This window comes from Micromys minutus (genome assembly GCF_963924665.1).
Source record: "Micromys minutus genome assembly, chromosome: 3".
Classification (NCBI taxonomy): Eukaryota; Metazoa; Chordata; class Mammalia; order Rodentia; family Muridae; genus Micromys; species Micromys minutus.
In genome coordinates, this window is record NC_137972.1 from 26,998,274 (window position 1) to 27,021,343 (window position 23,070).

At 46.8% G+C, this 23,070-nt stretch overlaps 1 protein-coding gene across 1 annotated transcript in view; it reads left to right on the forward strand.

Moving 5' to 3' along the window:
• Window positions 1-23,070, forward strand: part of WNT5B (Wnt family member 5B) — a gene marked incomplete at its 3' end in the record, with an annotated part of 107,453 nt that overhangs the window by 76,362 nt on the left and 8,021 nt on the right. The window contains exons 2-3 of the mRNA XM_080914870.1: window positions 17,886-18,022; window positions 19,389-19,636. Coding sequence (XP_080770996.1) covers window positions 17,904-18,022; window positions 19,389-19,636 — 367 coding nt within the window. The 5' untranslated portion in view covers window positions 17,886-17,903. The remainder of the gene's footprint in view (window positions 1-17,885; window positions 18,023-19,388; window positions 19,637-23,070) is intronic.

Sequence of the window (23,070 nt, forward strand, 5' to 3'; positions counted from 1 at the left end):
GTCCCCAGTGAGCATGGAGATACCCATTCTTACTAAGGGCGTTTTCATCTTTGTGTGCATGGAAGGCTGTGTGCAGGCCTCCAGAGATGAGAGCTGAAGCAGGAGTGGAGAAAGAAGAAACACCATTTCCAGCCAGCTTGAATTGTGTTTCTCAGGGAAGCCGGCCAGCGTGACTAACTCCAAGGTTGCAGCAGCCTGGCCAGGCAGACTGCCCACTGCTTCTGTCCCTCAGGCTGTGTTCTCTCTGCCCCGAAGGCCATTTGTACCTTGTACCGGGCTCCTGTGTGACTTTTGTTTTGAGATAAATATTTCAAAAGGCTGGAGGGGGAGGGTCAGCTCAGTTCAGACTGTCCTGGGATCTGGATGTCTTGGGGCCTGACTGAGCTAGCCCCCAAGCCGCTGGTGTGAGGACTGGGCACAGCAGGCCTTCTTGGGAAGTCCTGTGAGGGTGAACCAGGCACTTGGTGTCTCTTACATAATACCAGATTCACAGGAATCTTGGGGATCAGCCCTGTTGGAGAGTCCACATCCAGGTTCCCTTCTCTGCCAAGAAGGTCTAACACAAAAGTTAGGCTCTAAGGGGCGGGAAGGGGCTTGATGATCTTCATTCCATGAGCCTGGGAGAAACAGTGTGAAAGTCAAACCATGTCTTTCTTGACAGCAGGTGCTACTGTGGCTCCCTGGACGGCAGCTCTTTGCCAAGAGGTCAGTGATTAGCATAACTCTGTGTGAAAATTCTGCCTGGAGTTTTCTAGAGTTGGCACAACTTTGGACTAAAAGTTTGGTGAGGTTCTTGTTTTTCTTTCTTTCTTTTTTAAATCTTTGGAGATGGGGAGTCTCACTATGTAGTCTAGGGCATTCTGGCACTAGCTCGCCATCCTCCTGAGCCTCCCCGGTACCAGGTTACAGGTATGTCCAGCCTTTTATTTTAAACTTTCCTGTTAAGCAGCGTCAAGCAGTGGATGTTCCTAATGTAACCAATGTGAAGTCCTTATGATCTTTGTAGTTTTGTTTCTGGTGTTTGTTGTATTTTGAGTAGAACCCAGGGCCTCCTGTATGTCTGTGCAAGTGCCCTGCCTCAGCCGATCCCCCAGCTGAGGAGTCCTTGGTGTAACTGGTTGGAGGAATCTAAATTGGTGTTGTTCTTCGGGCATAGTAACGAGTCATAGTAATTAGGTGGCAGCATCTTGGGATGGGTCTGAATGTCCTGTGTAGAGAGCCAATGACAGTTCTTATTTTATAAATGGGGAAAATCAGGCACGGAATAAAAACCACCTTCCTTGGGGTCCTAGGAGTGGCCATGGTCTAGTGCATCTGTCCTCTGACCCTCCGAGCACCAACTCGCACCAATGCCATGCGTGCTGGGGCCACCTCACCTCTGTGCCTAGTATTCGAATACTTCCGTGAGATTTAATAGTGAGACACTGGCAGGGTGCTAGAGAAATAACTCAGTGCTCAAAAGCTCTGTTTTTCAGAGGACCCGGGTATAATTCCCAGCACCCACACGGCAGCTCACAACTATCTGTAGCTCTAATTCCAGGGGATCCAACACCCTCAGACAAGTGTACATGCAGGCAAAACCCCAAGGCACATAGAACGAGAATAAGCTATACTAGTTTATAAGAAAGACATTGGCAGGAGTCTGTAGGCATCTGAGCACGCATTCTCTAGGTGACTTGGGCAGCCTGCTCTCTGATTGAGCTGCAGTCAGGGAAAGGGGAAACCCCCAGAGCAAGCGTGCCTGCTCCTTACCTTCAAAGCAGCGGAGGGGCAGTGGGAAGTGGAGAAAATGCTGAGGACCGTCTCTGGAGTCCTCTTCCACTGAGTTCTCCATGTTTCTGATCGCATACAAGAGTCTTTAAAGTATTACCATACATGTGGACTAACCGAAGCATCACTCCTGGCAGAGCCCTGCAGTCGGCGTAGCTGGTGTTGTGACTCTGTCAAACGGTGTCATGTTCTGTGGTGCATCGCCGTGGGAAAGACCCAGCAGATACGGATTTGCTCCTTTTGTTGCCTTTAATATCCGGGCAGAGTTGCCATCCCCTCTGTCCCTTCCTCCTCTCCTCCCACCCTTCTTTCTTTCCTGTGGAACCAACATGTCGCCCAGGGCCTTGGATGTGCTGAGCCAATTCCTACCCACTCTAACAATGGTCTTCAAGATAGGCCTGTAAACCGGGGCCTCAACTACATAGAGTTCAAGGCCAGCCTGTTTCAAAGGCAGAGGGAGGGGAAACCAAACACCTGTAAGGTATATAACACAAGAATTTCAACCACTCCATGAACCAATGAGTAAACTGGTATTTACGTTTCTCATTTTTGTGTAGTATTACATAGAAAATGCTTACAGTTTGAGCACTTAAAAAAATCCTTGGACTGGAGAGATGGCTCAGCGGTTAAGAACTGGCTGTTCTTCCAGAGGACCTGAGTTCAATTCCCAGACACCACATAGTGGCTCACAACCATCTGTAATGGGATCTGGTACCCTCTTCTTTCTGGTGTGTCTGAAGATAGCTACAGTGCATTCATACATGAAGTAAATAAATCTTTAAAAAAAAAATCCTTGACTGACGAGGCCAATATTAGATCATCTTAACTGTGCAGGGATGTAGACGGGAACTACTTGTTCCCTTCCAATGCGTTCATCACATTCCAAGGGTTTGGTTTTTGACCTGTTCACTTGGGTTCTGAGACAGATCTGGAAAAAAAAAGCATTAGAAAACCTACACCACAGAATGTCTCAAACAAAGGCAAAACCAACCCAACCCAAACAGGGAGCAAGTGTGTCGGATAATACCAGCAGTGGGGATGGGAAATTCAAACTCATCAGCTACCTAGTAAGCGCCAAGGCCAGCCTGCGATGTAAGAGACCCCGGCCTCAAAGCACAACAAAACCGAAGCAAACAAAAACAAATAACTCCAGAAGCTTTTGGTGTTGTGCGCCAAGATTACACTTGGCAGTTAGACTGCTAGGCGGTTCCCCGTTTCAGAAAGTGAACGATGAACTATGCACCAGAGTAGGCGAAAACTTGAACGTTTTCTTAAACACTAAAACTTTCCCCCCTGTATTTTTTTTAGTTGACTGCCCACCATGCCAATTCCCTAACGAAAGCAAATTTTCTAAATATGGGAACCAAAACAACAATAGCAAGTAGTAGGTGTAGGGAGAGTGTGCAGTGAAGGTGGAACCCAGGGCCTTGGGCACGTCAAGTGCATACCTGCTCTACCGGCTACATGCCAACCCCAAGTACCATGCGCACCAGCAATGCCCCTGGAATCTACTGTCTGCAACAGTGTCCGGGTTGGTTTGCTGATGGTCGGATGATTGTTTGTGTTGTTTGTAGGTGAAAATATAGCAAGCCTGTGGTTAAGAGTCTACATTAAAAAAAAAAAAAAAAGAGTCTACATTTTATGCTAAGTTCTGTTTCAGTAAAAACATTGTTTAGTAGTAAAGGGAGAAGTCAAAGTATCTTTATTTGCAGATGATAATGGTTCTGTCTGTACACAGGGACCATAAAGACTCCATAAGAAAATGTTTGGGATTTTTTTGTTTGTTCTTTGTTTTGTTTCAGAAGAAAACTCTTAGAGCTGATAAACACTTTCAGCAAAGTGGCAGGATATAAAATTATTATACAAAACTTAGCAGCCTTCCAATATCCTGAGAACAAAAATGCTGAGAAAGATGTCAGGAAACAGCCCCACTCTCAATAGAAAAAGTAAAAAAAGAAAGAAACCTAAAACCTTGAGCCTTGGAATAAAACTAACCAAAGATGGGAAAGACCTGTATAGCGGTAACTTTAAAGCATTAAAGGAAGAAATTGGAAATGATCTTAGAAGACAGACCTCTCATACTCATGGACTGGAAAAAATTAACATTGTAAAATGGCTATACTTAAAGCAATCTAGGGATTCAATACAATCTTAATAAAAAATAAAATAAAATGCTATTCTCCACAGAAATAGAAAAAAAACAAAACAACAACAATAACAAAACCCTGTTAATATGGAAGCCCAGAAGATCTTGAATAACCAAAACAACCCCGAGGAACAAAGAGTATCACTGTTTCTGACGTCAGGATATATACAGAGTCTAATAAAAAACATTTGGGTGCTGGCACAAAACAAACACACATACTGATGGAATAAAAGACCATTCAGATAAAAACCCCACGCAGCTACAGTCACGTAATTTTTTACAAAGATGCCAAAAATGGAGAAAGGACAGTTTCTGAAACTAATGGCACTGGAAAGCTAAGGGTCCCGGTACAGAAGAATGGATCCTTTTATCTCATCCTGCAGCAGAGGCAACTTCAGATAGATCAGAGGTGTCAGTGGAAGACCTGCAAGTCTGCAACTGGAAGAGGGAGACACCTCAAACTCAGGCAGAGCCACGGGCTTCCCGGCAGGACTCCAGCCACACAGGAAGTAAGACCCATGATTGGTAAGGAGAACGTACAGAAGAAGAAACAGTTGAGTAACAGTCAACAGAATGGAAGAAAATCTTTGCACACAGTAGATCTGATGAAAGATTAATGCTAGAATATACCACCAAAAACATCAACAACAAGAAAACAAACAGTCCAGTTGGCAAATGGCCTAGTGAAATGAACACACATTTCTCAAAAGATGAAATACAAATGACCAGGAACCACAACTTCACTAGCCCCCAGAGAAATGTAAATGCTCCACTGAGATTCTATCTTTCCAGTCAGAAATGACAGCCACCTAAAACACAAATTAACACATGGAGGTGGTAGCTCACATGTTTAAACCCAGCACTCAGGAGGCAGAGGCAGGTGGATCTCTGAGTTTGAGACTAGCCTGGTCTAGCCTGGTCTACAGCGGGAGTTCCAAGGCAGCTAAGACTGCACAGTGAAACCTTGTTTCAGAAAACCAAACAAAAACCAAAACAACTAATGCTGTCAAGGATGTAGTTAAAAGGGAGCTGGTAGACACTGCTAGGGAGGGTGTAATTTAGTCTAGAAACTGGAAGTCATTGTGGGGATTCCTCCAAAACTAACAGTAAATCTTCCCTGTAACCCAGCTATTCCTGTCCACATCGGCTGTTTACTGCAACACTTCACAATTGCCGAGCTCTGAAAACAACCCAGGTGTCCATCAGCACCAAGGTTGATTAGGAAAACATAGTATCCATGGTACATACAATGGAATTTTTTCAGGGACAGAAAAGAACAGTCATGTTATTTGTGGGAAAATACGTGTATCTGGGCCACCATTTTAACTGAACTAAGCCAGTCCCAGAGAAACAAATACTGTGAGTCTTCTCTCATTTGTAGTTTCTGGATTCCATAGAGATACATAAAACAGGGAGAAACGAAGAGGTAAAGCTGACTAAGGGGACAGAGTGCTAACAGAAACCGGGAAGGGTAAGAAAAGTGAGGTTCGGGGGTATGAGGTAAAATATGCCCAGCATAGTTTATATACATATATGAAAAGTTAAAACAATAGATTTTTTTTTTAAGTTAGGAGTTTGGAAGGTCTGCAAGAGAAGGAGACCTTCCCCTCAGTCACCCCACTGAGGAAGCTCCAAAGACGTGGCCGTTGGCCCCTAAAGCTAAGCTGGTTTTACTGAATAAGACCAGTTATATGTCAGAACAGCTAAGCACGGGTCCTCTGAGTGGATAGCTTTTGTCAGGACAGGTAGCAAGCTCTATCAGATGCTGGAGTCCGGAAACTGTGGGCTGCGACTTTGCTAATGTGGCCAGAACATTGCTGTCTGATAGAGCCTCGTGCTGCCAGGGAAACCTACAAGAGGACTTCGAGAGTATTCTCTCTGCTATAGCTGCTATCCAGGATGCTGCCTTCCCAGAACAAGGCTGTGCTGAGTCCAAAGCCATGGCTTCCCAGCATCGCTGTAGGTGGCCACACTGGAATTTTTACTTATTCCAGTTAATGAAGAATTCAGATAAACATCTTAGTTTTTACAATCAATGCTGGAATGTGTCGATATGACCAATGTGACTAAAGTGTCTGAGGTTGTCTTAGGGATACCTTGGACTGATGTTAAAAATCAGTTATGTTGCTATATGTTAGTGGAGATTCATAGTTACACAATTAAAATTAAATAAGATGAGTTGTCATGGGAGAGATAAGCTGTTGTCCCTGAGAAATAGTTTGTACATTTAATTCAATTAAATCATATTAATCTAATGAGGTGACTATCTACTCCTCATGGTAGACATTTACAATGCAATTAAAATACTCAAACTTGAACAGTAGAACTAAGGTTTAAAAAAAATCCAAATTATATGCAGATGTATTTTTCCAATGAAAATAAACTAGACGTGTGTAGCTTATAACTTAAAAGGCCATTTCCATGGTTGATGTTAGGGAGTGAAAGGGTCTAGGAGAATTTACTTCTGTGCGTCTAGATCATTCAAGCTCTGTGCTCTGCAGCAGACCTACAGAAAAGTTGTGTGGCCCAGTCTGAAGCCCCCATGGCTCTCCCCTGTGTTTCCCGCCTCTTCACTAGCTATGCCTGGCTGTCTGCTCTCACTGCTAAACTGGGCCAAGAAATCTTCAGTGTCTGGCTCAAGGATGGTGCTGGATTGACTCTAAGCTGGGAACTACAGCTCTCCCCTGTAATTCCTGAGGGGGTGAGAGGAGGGTCCCTTGAGTCCAGAAGTTTGAGGCCAGCCTGAGGAACACAGTGAGATCCCCCCAATCTCGAGAAAACCAAGTGGGGGCTGTCAAGATAGCTCAACAAATGTTTTTACTTGTTGAGCCATCTGGACAGCCCAAGGACCTAAGTTCAGTCCCTGAGATTCACATGATAGAAGGAGAGAGCCACTTCCCACCAATCAACCAATCAACCTCTCTCTCTCTCTCTCTCTCTCTCTCTCTCTCTCTCTCACTCACTCACTCACTCACACCCACACCCACATGCACACACAAATAAGTTATTAAAACTGTTACAAAGAAGAGAAAAATTGTAGAATAGTAACATGAATTCTGATTGTTGTTCCCTTAGATAACAAGTGTTGGGTTGTGGGAAGTTCGGGTGAGAGAGAGGGAGGAATGAAGATGGTTTGCAAATCTACAGGGTCAGGGGGAGCTGCAGGGAGCCAAGTGGGAGCCAAGAGAGAAACTACACAGGCATCTTTGCTTTTGCCTGTCTTTGGCAGTGTTTTCCTATTATTTGCTGCCCACCATCCCAAGTGCTCCCCAACGTGGACCACATTTGGTCATATTACATTTGTGTGATCCTGGACTATTTTCCATTGACTTTCCATGTTGACATTGGCTTCAACGTTTGGGCGTGTGGTTTCCCCTGACACAAACATGGACTCATTTCTTACCACTGAAATGTTCCTCGGGTGCTAGCATTTCAGGCTGGAGGGGACAGGAGCATGTGATTGCATGCCCCCTCCTTGCTCTCCTCTTTGGGCGCTGCCCCTGCCTAAGCTTGCTAAGGTATATACTAAGTGGCCTATGTCTGAGCAGAGCAGGAGGGAGGTTGGAACTGGTTAGGTGGCTCAGTGGTTAAGAGCAGTTGCTGCACAATCCTGAGAACCAGACAATGGATACCAGCACCCACATAATCCAAGCATCATGCAAAAGAAAAAAAAAAAAAAAAAAAAAAACTTCCTAGCACTCCTGCTCAATGATCCTACCCACTCTCTTGACCCTCCCATGCATACACCTTTTTGAATATATGCATGTGTGCATACACTAAAGTATACACACACAAACCTGTAAATGAAATCTAAAAGCAAAGAACAGCAAAAAGAATGCACTTGTAGGCAGCCAAGGAGATGGCCATGCTGTGCACCTTAGCACACTTCTGTGGACCCCAGAGCTTATATTTGCAACCCAGACAGGGTCAGGGCGTCTGGCTTTCGTTACAGAACTGAGAGTATCCCTTCCTCCCGTTTCTGCACCATCTGTACGGATCTGTCGGGCTCTTCGCTGTTCTTTCCCTGACTATAGCTTTGGGCACCAGCTTTTCATGGTATTTACATAAGACACTCAGAATTCCAGAACTCCCCAGACAGTTTCTTTTTTATTATTGATATTAGCATTGCACTTATTTACTTATTAACTTTTTGTGTGTTTGTGTGGAGGAGCGCACACATAAAATGGCTCGTGTGGAGGTCAGAGGACAACTTTTGGGAGTCAGTTCTCATCTTTCACCGTGTGAATCCCAGGGATTGGGTTCAGGTTTCCAGGTTGTGCAGTAGACACCCTTCCCCGCTGCGTCATCGCCCCGTCCCTCTTGGTTTCTTACAGGTATTTTAAACCTCTTCTTAAATGCTTTGGAAACCGGTACTTCTTTTGTTGATAGAACCCAGATGGTGGGTGGGGAGCGGTGTTTTCCCGAATTTGAATCACTTCATGGGCACCTTGTCATCCAGACACAGAGGGTGACTTCAGGACATCATCATGGCTGTAGAGCACGGTCAGATTTGGAAAAACGACTGGGCAAAGACAGGCAAATGAAAACCAGGGAAGGTTTTCAGGGGAGAGAGAAAAGCTTTCTGACTCAACACTTCCTCTCCAAGTGTGATATAAGTTTGTATCTAGTTACAGGATTTCTTTGGCAAAAACATTAAAAAAAAGATTTAGCTGAACAAAGTCAGCGTCTCCCTGGCCAGTTGAGCTAAAGACCATCTGCCTCACGTGTTACTGGCCACCATGTTTGCTTAGGGACCCTCTGTAGAATCTTTTCTGATCCAGGAGCCAAAACTTCAACTCAGCCAAGTTCCAGGTCCTGGGTGAGATTTGGAATCCCTTTGCCCTCAGCTGAGAAAACTGTGGATGACACAGAAAACATAATCTGGAACCCCCTGGCATCCTGTGTACTGTATTTCTCTTCCCTCCATACACAATGAAAGACAGGCAGGCGTACTCTGGGAGGCACAGGGCTGCACCAGGCCAAGAACCAGGTAAGTGGACTAAGCTGGTTCAGCTACTGCAGCTAGAGTTGGCTACCTGCTAGCAGACGCAGGGGGATGCCTCAATGAAAGAGGCATTGCAATGGCTAATAGACACCTGATCTGTGTCTTCAGTGAGCATCAGAGGAATGCAATTTAAAATGTGCTAACTTAGTACAAACACCAAATGCCAGCTCAATGTCTCACTAGGCTTCATTTTCATCAAAAGTTGGAAATTCTAGAAATAAACATATTTGAAAGTATAATCTCCCGGTAAACTTAATGATTCAGCTGAGCCAGACCTGTTCTCTGGTCAGTAGATGTGAAGACCATTAACCCTGGAAGAAAATTGTGTGGCCTTGGCTCTGGTGCCCCTCCCCCACCCCTTGGGAATGGACCCAAGCTCTCAAACCTCCCGGGCAAGCGCTCTTACACTGAGCTGCACGTGAACCTTCTCCCTTGTGATCTAACAGAGCTGGATAGGGCTAGAGACTGTGTCTTGTCAAGGGCCATAACTGGACCTGCAGTAGTCAACTAGGAAGGCTACAGGCAGCTGGGAAGGCAGCTAGGTGAGTAAAGTCACTTGCTGCCAAGCCATAGGTACTGAGCTCAGTCCCAGGAACCCACATAGAAGAGAGTCAGAAGAACTGGCTCTCACAAGTTATTCTCTGACCTTCTTATGCGTGTTTTGGCACATGTACATGTATGTGTGCACGCATACACGCCACAGGCACACATGCAATGAAAAAACCACGTGGACATTTCCACTGTTTGTTTGTTTGTTTGTTTTGAGGTGAGGTTTCTCTATGTAGCTCTGGCTGTCCCGAAACTCACTCTGCAGATCAGGCTGGCCTTGAACTTAGGAGACCTGCCTGCCTCTGCACTGAGATGAAGGGCATGTGCCGCCCACACCCAGCCAGCTTTTTAAAAAATACCTCAACAGTGTTGTGTTTTCCTGTCTTTTCAGGTAGGTAAGGTGTCACAGATTCCCGGGAGCAGGGATCAGAGTATTGCTCCCTTATTCTCTGAATGCCCATAGAGAAGAAACTGGTCACCTGTCTTTTTCAAGGGGATAGTAATGACATCCGTTAAAGTGCCCTTGATAATCCTAGAGCCACCATGAAAGTAACCCTAAAACCAAAACTCTAAAGCCTCTAAATACTAAGAGGGGTGGATTTTATCTTTTTAATGTAAAATGGTCGGCTATTGAGCAAACTAATCCTGATTTTTTTTTTAAGGTTTTCTAAGTATAGCATAAATACCATTTGCTGATATATAATTATAGGGAACTTCTCTGCCGAAAGTTTTTTTCCCCCTTAATGGTCCCCTTCTAGCTTCCTAGCATCTGCCTACTCCATCGATCCCAGGTAGATACACATATACAAACATTGTGATGGAAAGACAGCTTGCACGGTTAAGAGTAGTCATTATTCAGTCATGAGGCTGGGGCTTAGATCTTAGCACACAGACAGCAAGTAGGTGTCTGACATCTGCCTGTTATCCCGGCTCCAAAAAGAGTAGGAACAGGAGCATTGCTGGGGCTTGCTGGCTTCCTCTAGTGGGAAAACGTGAGCCCCGTGTTCAGTGGGAAACCTTACCTCAAAGGACTAGGCAGAGGCAGAAGACACCTGACATCTGGCTTCCCTGTACCTATGCGTGCATGCGTGTGTGCACATGCACATACACATATGCTTGTATAATGAACGAACAAACAAACGAATGGTCTTTTAAATATCTAGAAGCAGAGTCAGCCATAATGGCTCATGCTTTTAATCCTGGCACTCAGGAGGCAGAGGCAGATGGATCTTCGTGGGTGAGGCTAGCCCCTGGTCTGTATGGCTAGCCAGGCTATATAGTGAGACCTTGTCTCAAAAACAAACGAGTAAAAGATGTGATCCGCATCTGAGAATAAGTGAGGAGTTTGTCTTTCTGACAAACTCGTTTAATAAATCACTTCCCAGCTCTGGTTTCAGTCATTCTCCTGCAAATTGCATAGCTGTATTTGTAAAACTTTATTGTATTTAGGTATCCCCTTTTCATGATCCATTCATCTGCTGATGAACAGCTAGGCTGATTCCATTTCCTGCCTGTTGTGAATAAAGCAGAAATCATAACAAATGAGCAAGTGTCCTGTGGGAACATGTTCAGGAATGAAACAACTAAACCATATGGGAGCTCTAGTTTAGTCTTTTGAAAAGCCACACCGAGTCCCATAGACTGGTGTGGCAAGTGCCTTTATCCACTCAGCCATCTTGCTGGCCCAATTTTTGTTCATTGCAAATGGTGTGTGTTAAGCTCTGTGTGTGTGTGTTTCACAAATGGTAACTCTTTCTGATCAATGGCCTGGAGTTGTAAGGTAGATAGATTTCCTTGGTGATCCAAGTGCTTTAGCCTCTTAAGGTGACCTTTAATGTAGTGGTGTGGATGGAGACAGTTGCCTCTCTCTCCCTGCCTCTCTCTGCAGTGCTGGGGTAGAACCTGAGTCCTTGCAAATGCTTGGTAAGGGCTGGGTCACTGAGTCCGATTCTAGTCTCAGGCCCTGTTTCCCTCCAGTGGTGACCAAGGGTGAGCAGTGTGAACCCACATGGTAGATAATCCAGTCCTGTGCTGGGGGCTGGTTCTCATGCTAACTCCACCCCTTTTCCTCTCACCCCTGCTCTCCTTCTGCCTTAGGTTTTACTGTGTTTCCATGGTTACGGACCCCTCTACTTTCACTCCCTACACCCCATCAGTCATCAAATAGTCATGTTTCCTAAAGACAGATCTGATAGTAGTACCCGGAACAGCTGCTGTAAGCCACAGGTCGAAGCCTGGTCTTTTTTTTTTTTTTTTTTTTTTTTTTTTTTTGTGGGTCCCCAAGGCCCCAAAGAATTGGCCCCAGTGTGAAGGTTCTGTTGCACCAACAACACATCAGTTTTATTGGTCCCTGGATTTTGACATTGTACCCCATTCTAGTTTGCTACCCGTTGTTGTGATAAGCACTATCCAAAGGACTGGAGAAATAATTCGGCGATTAAGAGTACTTGCTGCTCTTGTAGAGGACCTGAGGTTGATTCCCAGCACCAAAATGGTGGCTTACCATTTTTGTAACTCACACAGACATATAAACAGATACACAGACACGCAGGTGCACAGACACACAGATACACAGATACACAAATACATAGACACAGAAACAGACATGACAAACACAGACACACATAATACACTCACACAGTCATGAATACAAACACCAACACATACATACACTGACACACACAATGAGACTCACACAGAGACACACAGATACATACACAAACACAGACAGATACACAAACACATACACGCAAACGCTGACACATACAAACAGATATACACACATGGACAGAGACACACAGACATACACACAGACACCAGCAGACACATACACACTGACACACTGTGACTCACACACAGGCACATAAACACTATAGAGTTGTTTAGAAAAAAAAACACTAACTTCTTTCAGAAAACTGCATGTGTGGCATGTAGTCAGAAGTGTGAATTTAGTAAAATTGTCACTGTCGCTGTAATACATACAATAACACACACACTGACTCTCCTTTAGAGAGCAGAGTGGCCACGTCAAAAGTCTTCCAGTGGAGTCTGTATTCAAGCTGCAGGAACTGTGAGCCAGGCATTGGTGGAGAATGCATCTAATCCCAACACTCCGGAGGCAGAGGCAGGCCAACCTCTGAGTTCTAGGCAGCCTGGCTTTACAGAGCTAGTTCCAGGACAGCCAAGATTAAACAGAGAAACCTCATCTTGAAGAAAAAGGAGTGAGAGAGGAGGATGGATGGATGGATGAATTATGCTGGAAGCAATGGCGAACAGGAAAATGAGAGTCTGACTTGTGCCCAGAATATCTCCTGCCCACTAAGGTATTCATCTTCCAAAAACATTTAAATTGTGTTCATCAAAGAGACCTGGCCATCTGTCAATTAGTGGATTTGTTTGTTTGTCTTTTTGAGACAGGGTCTCATGCAGTTCACAGCGACCTCATATGTAGCTGAGGCTGGCATTGAACTCCTGATTCTTCTGTGTCTCCCATGGTATGAGATTATATTGTGCAGACTTGTCTGCTCTTTTTTTAAGTGTGTGTGTGTGTGTGTGTGTGTGTGATGGAATGACATGAATGTGGTGGTGGGAACACAGCTTGTCAGAGTGTGTTCTCTCCACAATGTGGGTCCTGAGGATTAAGTCATTGGGCTGCACATGAGACACCTTTACCTGCCGAGCCCTCTCCCTGGCCCTTCTCCAAGTCCTATTAAACTATGCTCCAGTTTGCAAAATCAGCAGCACAAAGATGCCCTTTTGTTCCAATGAGCTGGTATAGGGCTGCCATCCCTCCCTATAAGCTTACCCCTCCCTCCCTGCAAGCTTAGAAGTTTGCAGATCACGAAAGCAGCCCATCCCCCGAACTCCCTCCCCCCTGCAGCAGACCAAAATAAGTCATTTTGCAAGATGAAAGCATCTAAACACCTTTCACACAACCCTCCAAGCATTGGCTTCCGAGTTCCTCAGAATAATTTCTGTGCTCACTTAGGGGCCATTCATTTTTAAATGACTGTAATTCATCATTTAAATGGATAAAAATCCTTTATCTCCTGCACAGAATGAAATTTGCACGGACTTTTGCTTGACAACTGGAGAGAAATGGTGCTTTTCCACGTAAGAGGACTGCCTGCCTGGAGTCTGCAGACTCCTTGGGACATTCTCTCTCAAAGTGCCAGACCATGGGGAGTGAGAGGGTCACTTATTTTTCTGGAAGCTGGTGGTCTGGGATTTTCTATTCCTGGACACGTGGGACCCTGCATTCTGGGCCCACCTCCAGCATTGCAATTGGGCTCCTCTCCTTCCTGCTTTACAGACACCCCCTCCCCCGCCGGCTCCTCCCCAGGAATGCCAAATGCATTTCTACTTTAACATCTCTACCAAGTGCCAGAATTTAAATCTCCTCCCTCCTATCACGCTCTCTCCCTTCCCATCCCCCAGACACATTTGAGTTCTCCAAGAGGCCACTGCAAAGGGTGGTAGAGCTGGTAACTCTTCTTCCGACCCCACCTCGGAGTTGTTCAGGTTTTTGTTTTCGTTTTTTTTTTTTTTTTTTTTTTTTTAATTTTCATCTTCTACCAACTGTCAAGGAAGTAGATCACACAAAGGAATGCTGTGCCTTAGGGCTAAGAGGATCCGCTGAGCAGAGCGGGAAGGAAGAATGGGGGCAGGGTAGAAGCAGAGACCCTTGGGAGACATAATTAAGGCTGGCAGAGAACGCCCGTGTTAATTGAGCTGAACAGAAGATGAGCATCCGGGGATTGCTTCAAGAGGCTGGGGTTTTCTGATAAAGTCTTCCTTACACCCTTGCATTCATCTTCGCTCACTATTAAAAAAAATTAAAAAAAAAAAAAAGAAAAGAAACGTTTAAAGACGAAAGGTATCTATGAACTAAATAGTGACCACTGGCTAGTTACCAGTGACAAAATAAAACAAAGTGAACGAAACACAGGAAGTAGCGTGTCCAAAGCCTGTTTCCCCCAAGGCACAAGGAAGCCATGCTGCTTTGACTCATGGTTCCAGGAGAGGATGCTGGGGGCTCTGCACCGATCTGCTCCGTGTCTGCCCCACCCACCAATAGCTATGCCACAGGGCTGTCTCCAAATGAATAAGCATTTGTTTAATTTTTCCTTTTGAGTTTGACTATTCTTCTTGTAAGGAGAAAAGGCAGAGGGAAAAGGATGTTTGTGTGCCCTATGAGGCTGAGAAAATTCACAGAGCTCCTCCGGGCATGCTGATGGGACCTTTTCTCATTTTTTGAACATTTTTGTTGTATAGTGCTCAGCATGGGAACACAGGAAATGGCAGCGAGCCGTGATGTGCACATAATGTATACACAGCTACATAGATGGCATAAGTGAAGTGACTTTACCCATCACCCAGAAACTCCATGTCTCTTTCTCATCGTGGTCCCCTGTCCCATCCTGATGGGGGGGGGCTCCACATGATACTCGGTGATAATCAATCGGCTTCTCGATTTTCTGTATGGCTTACACTTATGGTTCTCTGTGGCTTGCTTTTCTACGTTCTGTTGGTAAGAGCTGAGGGTGGTTGAATGCAGCTGTCTCTTGTTCAGATCGATTCCTGCACAATAATACTTCACCGCAACCGCAGCTCACAGCTGGCCCGTCCATCTCCTGGGGGTCCTGGGAGGCCGACGCAGGGCTGCTGACCTATCTACATATTTATTCATATTTATTTTTATTTGGCTGAGAATGGAACTCATGGACTGAGGCACGGTAAATCTAAGAGATCAAATGCGGGCTCGGCAGGAGGCACTGCTCTCTGACTGCTATTGACTCACTTCCTGGTGCCTCAGTAGCTGCAGGGGAGGGGACAGCTTCATCCCTGAGAGCACAGCTTGGTTTCCGGATAACCCTTTCCCAGTGTAGTCTATTCATGAAAGTGTACAGCCGGGTGGTACTAAGTGTGATCACAGACTTGTGTAGCCACAGTCATCAACAGTACCTTGATGTATTACAGTGTTTCTTTCAGAGATCCGCACACATGGCTCTCAGAGTAAAAAGCCAGTGGATGTTTCTGTCAAGAGCTGTGGCTTGCTTTGCTTATGCTGAATAGGTCTGTGGTCCTGAGGTGTGGAACTCCCTCGGTGACTGGCTGAAGGCATCAGCAAGTAGAAATTTGTTATTAAAATACAAACTGGCAGAAAGTGTTCCCTAGACTTTGGCCGTATCTGTGTCCTGTCTCTTAGGGTGGATTTGAGGTATTTTACACAGTGGGTTAGGGCCACGCTGTTCATCCACACACCCTGCAAGCATGTCAGAAGTGAAGAGGGTATCCAGCATCAGTTCTTGGCTCACTGCTGGCCAGAACGGAGTTCCTGAGGATGCTGGCGTGGTCCTTGTTTCATGCACCACACACCTGACAGACGGTGGGAACAAACATACTAGAGACTTTTCTGTTTGGGTCTTTGCTTGATTGGTTGGTTGGGTTTGGGGTAATCTTTAAAATTTCTCTTGTAATAGGCTGGGAGCTTGGTGCTCAGGGTGGCTGAGAGCTGCTGGGGGCCATGTGTGTTTTCCCTTTATGTTTCTGAGACAGGTAGGTGTGGAATTTGCAGCCCCTGTGAGGTCTAGCTCTAGACATCCTATTAGTCTCTGGTCAGGGCAGTCAAACACATCATGCCCTCTGTCACCCATTTTAGCCTTGGTTAGACTTAGGACCTGCAGAAAGGTTTCCTGGGAGCTTGTTAGGGGGTTTGGGGTGGGAAACCTGATATGAGAGGTGGTCATGAAAATTAGGTACCACCTATTGGGAGAAACCTGGACTACTTGGTCTTGGAATTGTGTACTGCCCCATGGGGCAGGGTACTGGGGAGGAGTTTGCCAGTTTGTGGTGGTTTGGCCAGGGCACCCAGAGGAGAAGGCTGAATGGTTCCCAAGAAGGACTGGGAGGAGAGGCTGGGATGTTTGGATAAGGAGCCCCTTTGAAGTTTTTCTCTTGTGTATCCTCTGTATCCCAGACCTGGACCCTCCCCTCCATAAAGCCATTAGCTTCTGGAGCCAGCCCTATCTCTGCCCCATCTCCCTAAGTTCTTCCTTCACAGACCTCCGGTCCTGGGGTGGAGGAGGATTTATGGGGGGTGTGGAAGGGGGAGGGACATCCCTCAGATAAGGTAGTGAAGTCGCTTAGGAAAGTTGGAGTTGTTAGTGGCCTGGGTTAGAGGCCGGGTCATTTCCGAGCTGGTTCTACATGACAAAAGCAAAGGAGCAAATCTCTCTTTGATCTGCTCCTCACCGGCTCCACACACCTGCCTCCCGCTGCCCGCCCCTACTCAGACCTCGAGCAGGAAAACCAAAAGGGGTGGGGAACAGGCTGTCCCAACTCTGAATCCTGCTCCGGCCACCTTCCACTCTTAGTGGCCCCAGGTAAAACATATTTCATAGACCAACGGTCTAAAAAGCATCTGCCGCCCCCTCCCGGACAGTCTAGAGACCCAGACGTTCAGGATCAGCGTGGTGAGCCAGTGTGGGACTGCCTGGAATTTGCTCTCTGTGTGTGTGTGTGTGTGTGTGTGAATAGGCGGGCATTTGGTCAGTTGCTCTAGGATACCAAAGCTGTATTTTTCAAATGTACAAGGTTTGCAAGGCGGGTGTGTTTCATCACCCAAGGCAAATGCCGGAACACCAGTGCGTGGGACAAGGGAAGCGGCCGGACCTCCCGGAAGATTTGAGAGAAGTGGCCCAGAGCTGGTGGTGTCCAGATGCAGTATTCCATGTGGCCCTTCAAAGGCTAGAGTGTTGGGGGAGGAGACTGGTCACCAAAGCCTGCTCCTGTGAGACTCCTGCAAGCCCTGGGAAGTGAAAGGCCTTGATGTTCTTTCTGCTATTAGTCCTTAAGAGTAAACAAGGGTTTGTGTTCTGAATCTCAGAGCAGGAAGGATGCAGCCTCCTATTTGTGGGTAGTCATATCCAGTCCCATGGGTGTTTAATCCTTAACCCCTGCAAAGAGGAAGGTAGAGAATTAAATCTCTGGGCTGGGGTGGGTGTTTTGGTTTTTGAAGTGGGAGCATGGTCTTTTGTCTCCATCCTTCTGAGCTCTGCTCTAGAAGGGCAGGTATACTTCTTAATTGCTGGACCAGGCACAGTCTTCTTGAAATGGTCCTCATTTGCTTTTCTGGCTTCACAACTCATTGTTACCTTAGGAATTGGGTCCTGAGTAGGAGTCCCACAATGGAATGTTAGGGGCTCAAGGCCCAGTGGTGAACAGACACCCAGTAAGAAGTTGAAAAGGGCTTCTCTGGGGGTAGGGGCAGAATTTGCCTTCAGGCGTCCTCCATCTCTCCAACCACCCACAAAGCTCATCCTTTGGGCATTTCTGCACTGTACCCCATCTCCCCTGGGCTCCCCAAGTCTGTGGCATTTGCATGCTGACTCTCCTTTGCTTCCCTCTCTCCAGGGAGCTCCGCTTTGGAAGATGTTGGTCCCTGGGCACTGGGATGGGTTGAGACCAGCCATGCCCAGCCTGCTGCTGCTGTTCGGGGCAGCTCTGCTCTCCAGCTGGGCACAGCTGCTGACTGACGCCAACTCCTGGTGGTGAGTGAGAGGCCTGAGGTTCATCGTGAGGCTTCTTGGGTAATCGAGCTCTGAAGCAGGGCCTCAAAGAAGTGATCGCACCTTTATCTGAGGAATACCAGGGGCCTATTCTATCCTAGGAAGGGTTCATTTTCTCCCTCAAGCTCCCTCCCAGAGGTGAGGGTTTCATGAGAAGAATATAGGCTTTGTTTATATGATTTCTTTATTCTTGGATCTTGTATGAAACCCTTCCTCAAGGTCCCTCCACCCTGTGAAGTGTTACAAATAGCTTTTATTGTTATTTATCCAAAAAAAAATATTGGCTCATACTTAGCAAAACACGCACACATGCACATACACACACATGCACATACACACACACACACACACATGCCTCAGTTGAGGCAGACAGACCACTTGAGCCCAGTAGTTTAAGGTCATCCTGTAGAACACAGTGACACAGATAGACACACACACAAAAGAGGCGTGTATAGTGTGTGGTGTTACTATCTCTTTCTCTCTCTCTCTCTCTCTCTCTCTCTGTGTGTGTGTGTGTGTGTGTGTGTGTGTGTTTGTTTGTTCTTGGTGGAGGCAGATGGGGTAAGATTCCTACTTGATCAGTCTGAAGGCCAAAGAGGGCTTTGTAGAAAGAACCAAGTGCCCTCTTTTGTGTTTTCAAGGCCACTGTGTTTGTCAAGTAGACATGGAAATGGCCCAGTCTGTGCCCAACTTGTGCTTGTATTCAGATGCCAAATCCATAAGTCCCTCATCTAATTTAGCCCTTCCTTTGTTGTATGTGCCAGATGATGAGCCAAAGTAGCTCCCGGAGCTGATGGGCAGAGACCCAGGATTACAGAGAGGAGGAGAAAAGAGCAATTTAGGATGCATGGTCACATGTGTGAAGCAGTCTGTCTTAAAGGCACCAGGAGATCTGCATCAAAGGGATAGGGTACCTTCCGCTGTGCACCCTGCACTTGGCACATTCACTATTCCTCTCCCTCAGCAAGGTCTGTACCCTCTACTGAGGGGAGTTCCTGCTCAGCCTCCTCTGCCCACTCTCACCTTTAAGACGGTTCAGACTTTTGTTTTGTTGTGTTGTGTTGTGTTGCTTTTTCAAGATAGGGTCTCACTACAGACCTCAGGCAGTCCTGAAACTCACTCTGTAGACCAAGCTGACCTCAGACTCACAGAGATCCACCTGCCTCTGCATCCCTTGTGCTGTTATCAAAGGCGTGTGCCACCACACCCTGCTCTGTGCTCAAGTTCCCTTCCAAATCTTTAGTCCAGAGCCTTGTTTGTGGAGTCTGTTGCAGAGAGGGGATGGGGTAGACCTGCACTTTGGTACATTCACAGCCGCGCCCTCTCCCTTTCTGGATCGCTGTTGTAGGTCACTAGCTCTGAACCCGGTGCAGAGACCCGAGATGTTCATCATTGGCGCTCAGCCTGTGTGCAGCCAACTTCCTGGGCTTTCTCCAGGCCAGAGAAAGCTGTGTCAGTTGTATCAGGAGCACATGTCCTACATCGGGGAGGGAGCCAAGACGGGCATCAGGGAGTGCCAGCACCAGTTCCGGCAGAGGCGGTGGAACTGCAGCACCGTGGACAACATGTCTGTCTTTGGCAGAGTCATGCAGATCGGTAAGAGGCCACCGGGGCCTGTCTTGGCCACAGGACTATGTGTGCATCGGACAGCATGAATGGAAGGCCTCTTTTAGGCTTGGAAGTTCTGTTAGCAGGAAGAGGAAGCCCCACGGGGTATTAGCAATAGCTGCATCACTGTGTTTCCCTACCTCAGACCCTGGTGACTCACTCTGAGAAGGATTGGAACCTCTGAGTAAGGAGGGAGTTGGTTAGAGACCTGCCTGTCATGGCTGCCTTTGTCTCTCAGTGCTAGAAGGGCCTTTTAAAAAAGTCTTTACAGAGTCTCAGGGGATAATATCCTAAATTGTATATTTAACATTTTTTTTTTTCACTCGAGCCCTTGAGCAAGAGGTGGAAAGCTTGGTGCTAGATTGGTAATAGCTGTCATTAACCAGGCCCAGATCCAGGCCAGGCTTCCTCCTTTGAAAAGGGATGTAAGTGCAAGTCCTGGGGGAGGAAGGTGAGAGGTAAGGGGACCACTGTTGGGTGGGGGGTGTCCCTCTCTTCCTCTCCCCTGTCCTGCAGCTGGTGAGATCACGGCTGTCCTATTGCCCAGAGGGAGGTGTGATTTGAGTCTAATTGTCTTAGGTCCTTTTGAAATGCAATTCTCTTCTCCCTGGCAAGAAATTGAGAAACCAGGCCCCATTCTACTGGGTCTTATCTCCAGGGCCATAAAAGGAAGGTGTTGGCCATCTTGTCTCCCGAATTGTCAGTGGACAGTGCTCTACCACTCTGCTCTCTGGAGGTAGCGACAGCTAGGACCTTCCCAAAGTAGGATTCCAGAAGGGTTGTTTGGGGTGGGGGGTGGGGCAGAGATTTTGAAGTATTCTATTAGGACCTCACACACATCTTTCCCCAGCCTCAAATCAAGGGGTGTCTGCTTTGAGCTCTGCCATTGCCTTTGGGATCGGCTCTGGCTATATAGAGGGAATATAGCTGTGCTCCAGGACGGCCTAAGGGGCAGCCTGACTTGGGTTTTGGTGGGATTTACTTACTGGTTCTTCAGGAATCCTCTTCACACATATCTCTCTCCTGGCACACTACCCGTCCTGCTTAAGCAGTTTTGGGTGAGACTGGTCTAGGTGGGGAGTGGCATCCTCCTTGGCCTGTTTCCCTTCATTCAAGGAATGGCAGACAGAGAGCCAGTGAGATGGCTCTGTCTGAAAACTTGCTAGCCCCGCAATCGTGAGGAGCTGATTTGATCTCCAGAAGCCAAATAAAAGGTGGGAAGACTAAGTCCAGTCCCCAGCACTCACACAGAGAGACGGGGCAGTGATCAGAGAGAGTGCAGAGAGGCAGAGGCAGGCCGGCAGCCATGTCTGGGAGCCCCAGATCCTTGTCTCAGAAAATAAGGTGGGGAGCTCCTCAGGATCAACACTCAATGGGGCGAGGCAGAGTGATGGGAGAGATCTCCCAGCTGTCCTGGGAGAATTCAGACACAAGACTACCAATACCTTTTTATTGTCTTGGGAATAAGATTCAGTAGAATAGCGTCTGGTTTCTCAAAGATTTCTGACTGACGGAATGCACATGCAGTCACACACGTTACACACACGTGCACATGCATGGTGGGGCCAGGGGGGTAGGTGTCAGGAATAGATACTGCTGAGTCTGATTGCATAGTGGGGGGCTGTACAAGGCAGGCCTGTTTACAAAGGCGGCCCGTTTTGCTTGATCCACTTCAGTTACCAACAGGAGCACTTTGGTTTGGCTGGTTTTTCTCTACTCTTAGTTTTGTTGCTGTTATTGTTGTTTGTTTGTTTGTTGTTTTTAAAACAGAGTCTCTCTCCGAAGCCCTGCATGTCCTGGAACTCTCTATGTAGACCAGGCTGAGCTTGAACTCACAGAGATCTGCCTACCTTAGCCTCCCTAGTGCTGGGATTAAAGACATGTGTTACCATGCCCCAACTCCCACTCCTTTTTCTGGAGCCTCCCTGAAAGCTCTCCAGGTCTGAGAAGCTGTGCCCTGGGGTAGTTCCTGCTAGGATCCTGGTGTCACAAGGCTCCCTTCTTGAAGCTGCAGTAAAAGTCATCACCAGAGGGTGGCAGAGCAGCTCGGAAGAGCAGCCTGGCTTTCAAAGCCTCTGCCCAGTGCTCTGTGGCTACGGCTCGCTAGCCTCATATCTTTGAGATGCTTTGGTTTTCCTTTCATAATGGTGACTGTTTCATGTTCAGAAATCCTCTAACCACCAAGCGCATACGTGCATGCGTGCACCCGAGCATGCATGCACTCACACACTGCTTATCTAATCGGCAACAGGGAACTGTTCTTAGCAAGAGATTTCTATGCAAGAATCTCTTACCCAAGACCTACGTGCTGCCCCCGTGCAGATGGCACTGCGCACTCTCAGAGTCTGCAGAGGCAGAGTGAGGCTAGTGTGCTGGAAGACACTTTCAGATCCCAAGTCACCAGAGGTCAGTGTGGTACCTGGTGCATTATATTTAGAGATGGTCACATGGTTTCAAAAGGTATTTGGCTGATTGGACTCAGAAGCATATTTGCCAAAGACGGGTGGAAGAAATCAGACATATGCAGCTTGGGAAGAGAACACATAAAAGGCATGCTTCTTGTTTCCAAACACTGGAGAGCTGTCAAATGGAAAGGGGATTAGACAGGGCTGCTCCAGCAGGCAGAAATTACAAGGAGGCGTATTTTGGTTTCTTATGAGGAGGAACTTTCTAGTGATAGAATCGTGTTTAAAGAGAGAGAGAGAGAGAGAGAGAGAGAGAGAGAGAGAGAGAGAGAGAGAGAGAGAGAGAGAGAGAAAGAAAGAAGTAAAGGAAGAAAGAATGACGAATAAACTGCTCTGAAAGGGTAGTTCTTTCCTGAGGAATACTAGAAGCTAATTCTTGTGGGGGGGGGAAGAAACACTGTGTGCTGGGGTGTCTGAGGGTCCGTCTTGCTCCACCTAGCCTGTCAAGGTTTGAGAGCATTTCTGGAAGACTTTTCAGGGATGGCTCACTTAGAATAGGGTCCAGCCTGCTCCCTTAAGAGCACATAATGTTCTTTCAGAGGATCCGAGTTCAGTTCCCAGCACCTGCATTAGGCTGCTCTTAACTGCCCATAGCACCAGCTCCAGAAGATCCAGCGCCCTCTTCTGGCCTCTAGAGGCACTGTGCTCACATGTATATTTCCCTACAAATGCATAAATACATACACATTTAAAAAATAAGATAATTTTGTCTTGGAAGAGCTTTTTGGACTATCGTACTATCCCAGAATTTATTGTTACAGTCAGCACTGGGGCAAGTGTCAGGCATGGCAGCTAGATCACAGTGGAGCCTCCAACCACTAGTTAGAGGTTTTATAGGCTGTTCCTGTTTATAAAAGACCAGAGCCGATTCCTTTTAATTGTGAAAAGCTGATTGGTCCAGTGTGGTCTGCTTTCTGACATCACTGTGGTGCTAAGGTAATAAAAAAGTAGAGATCA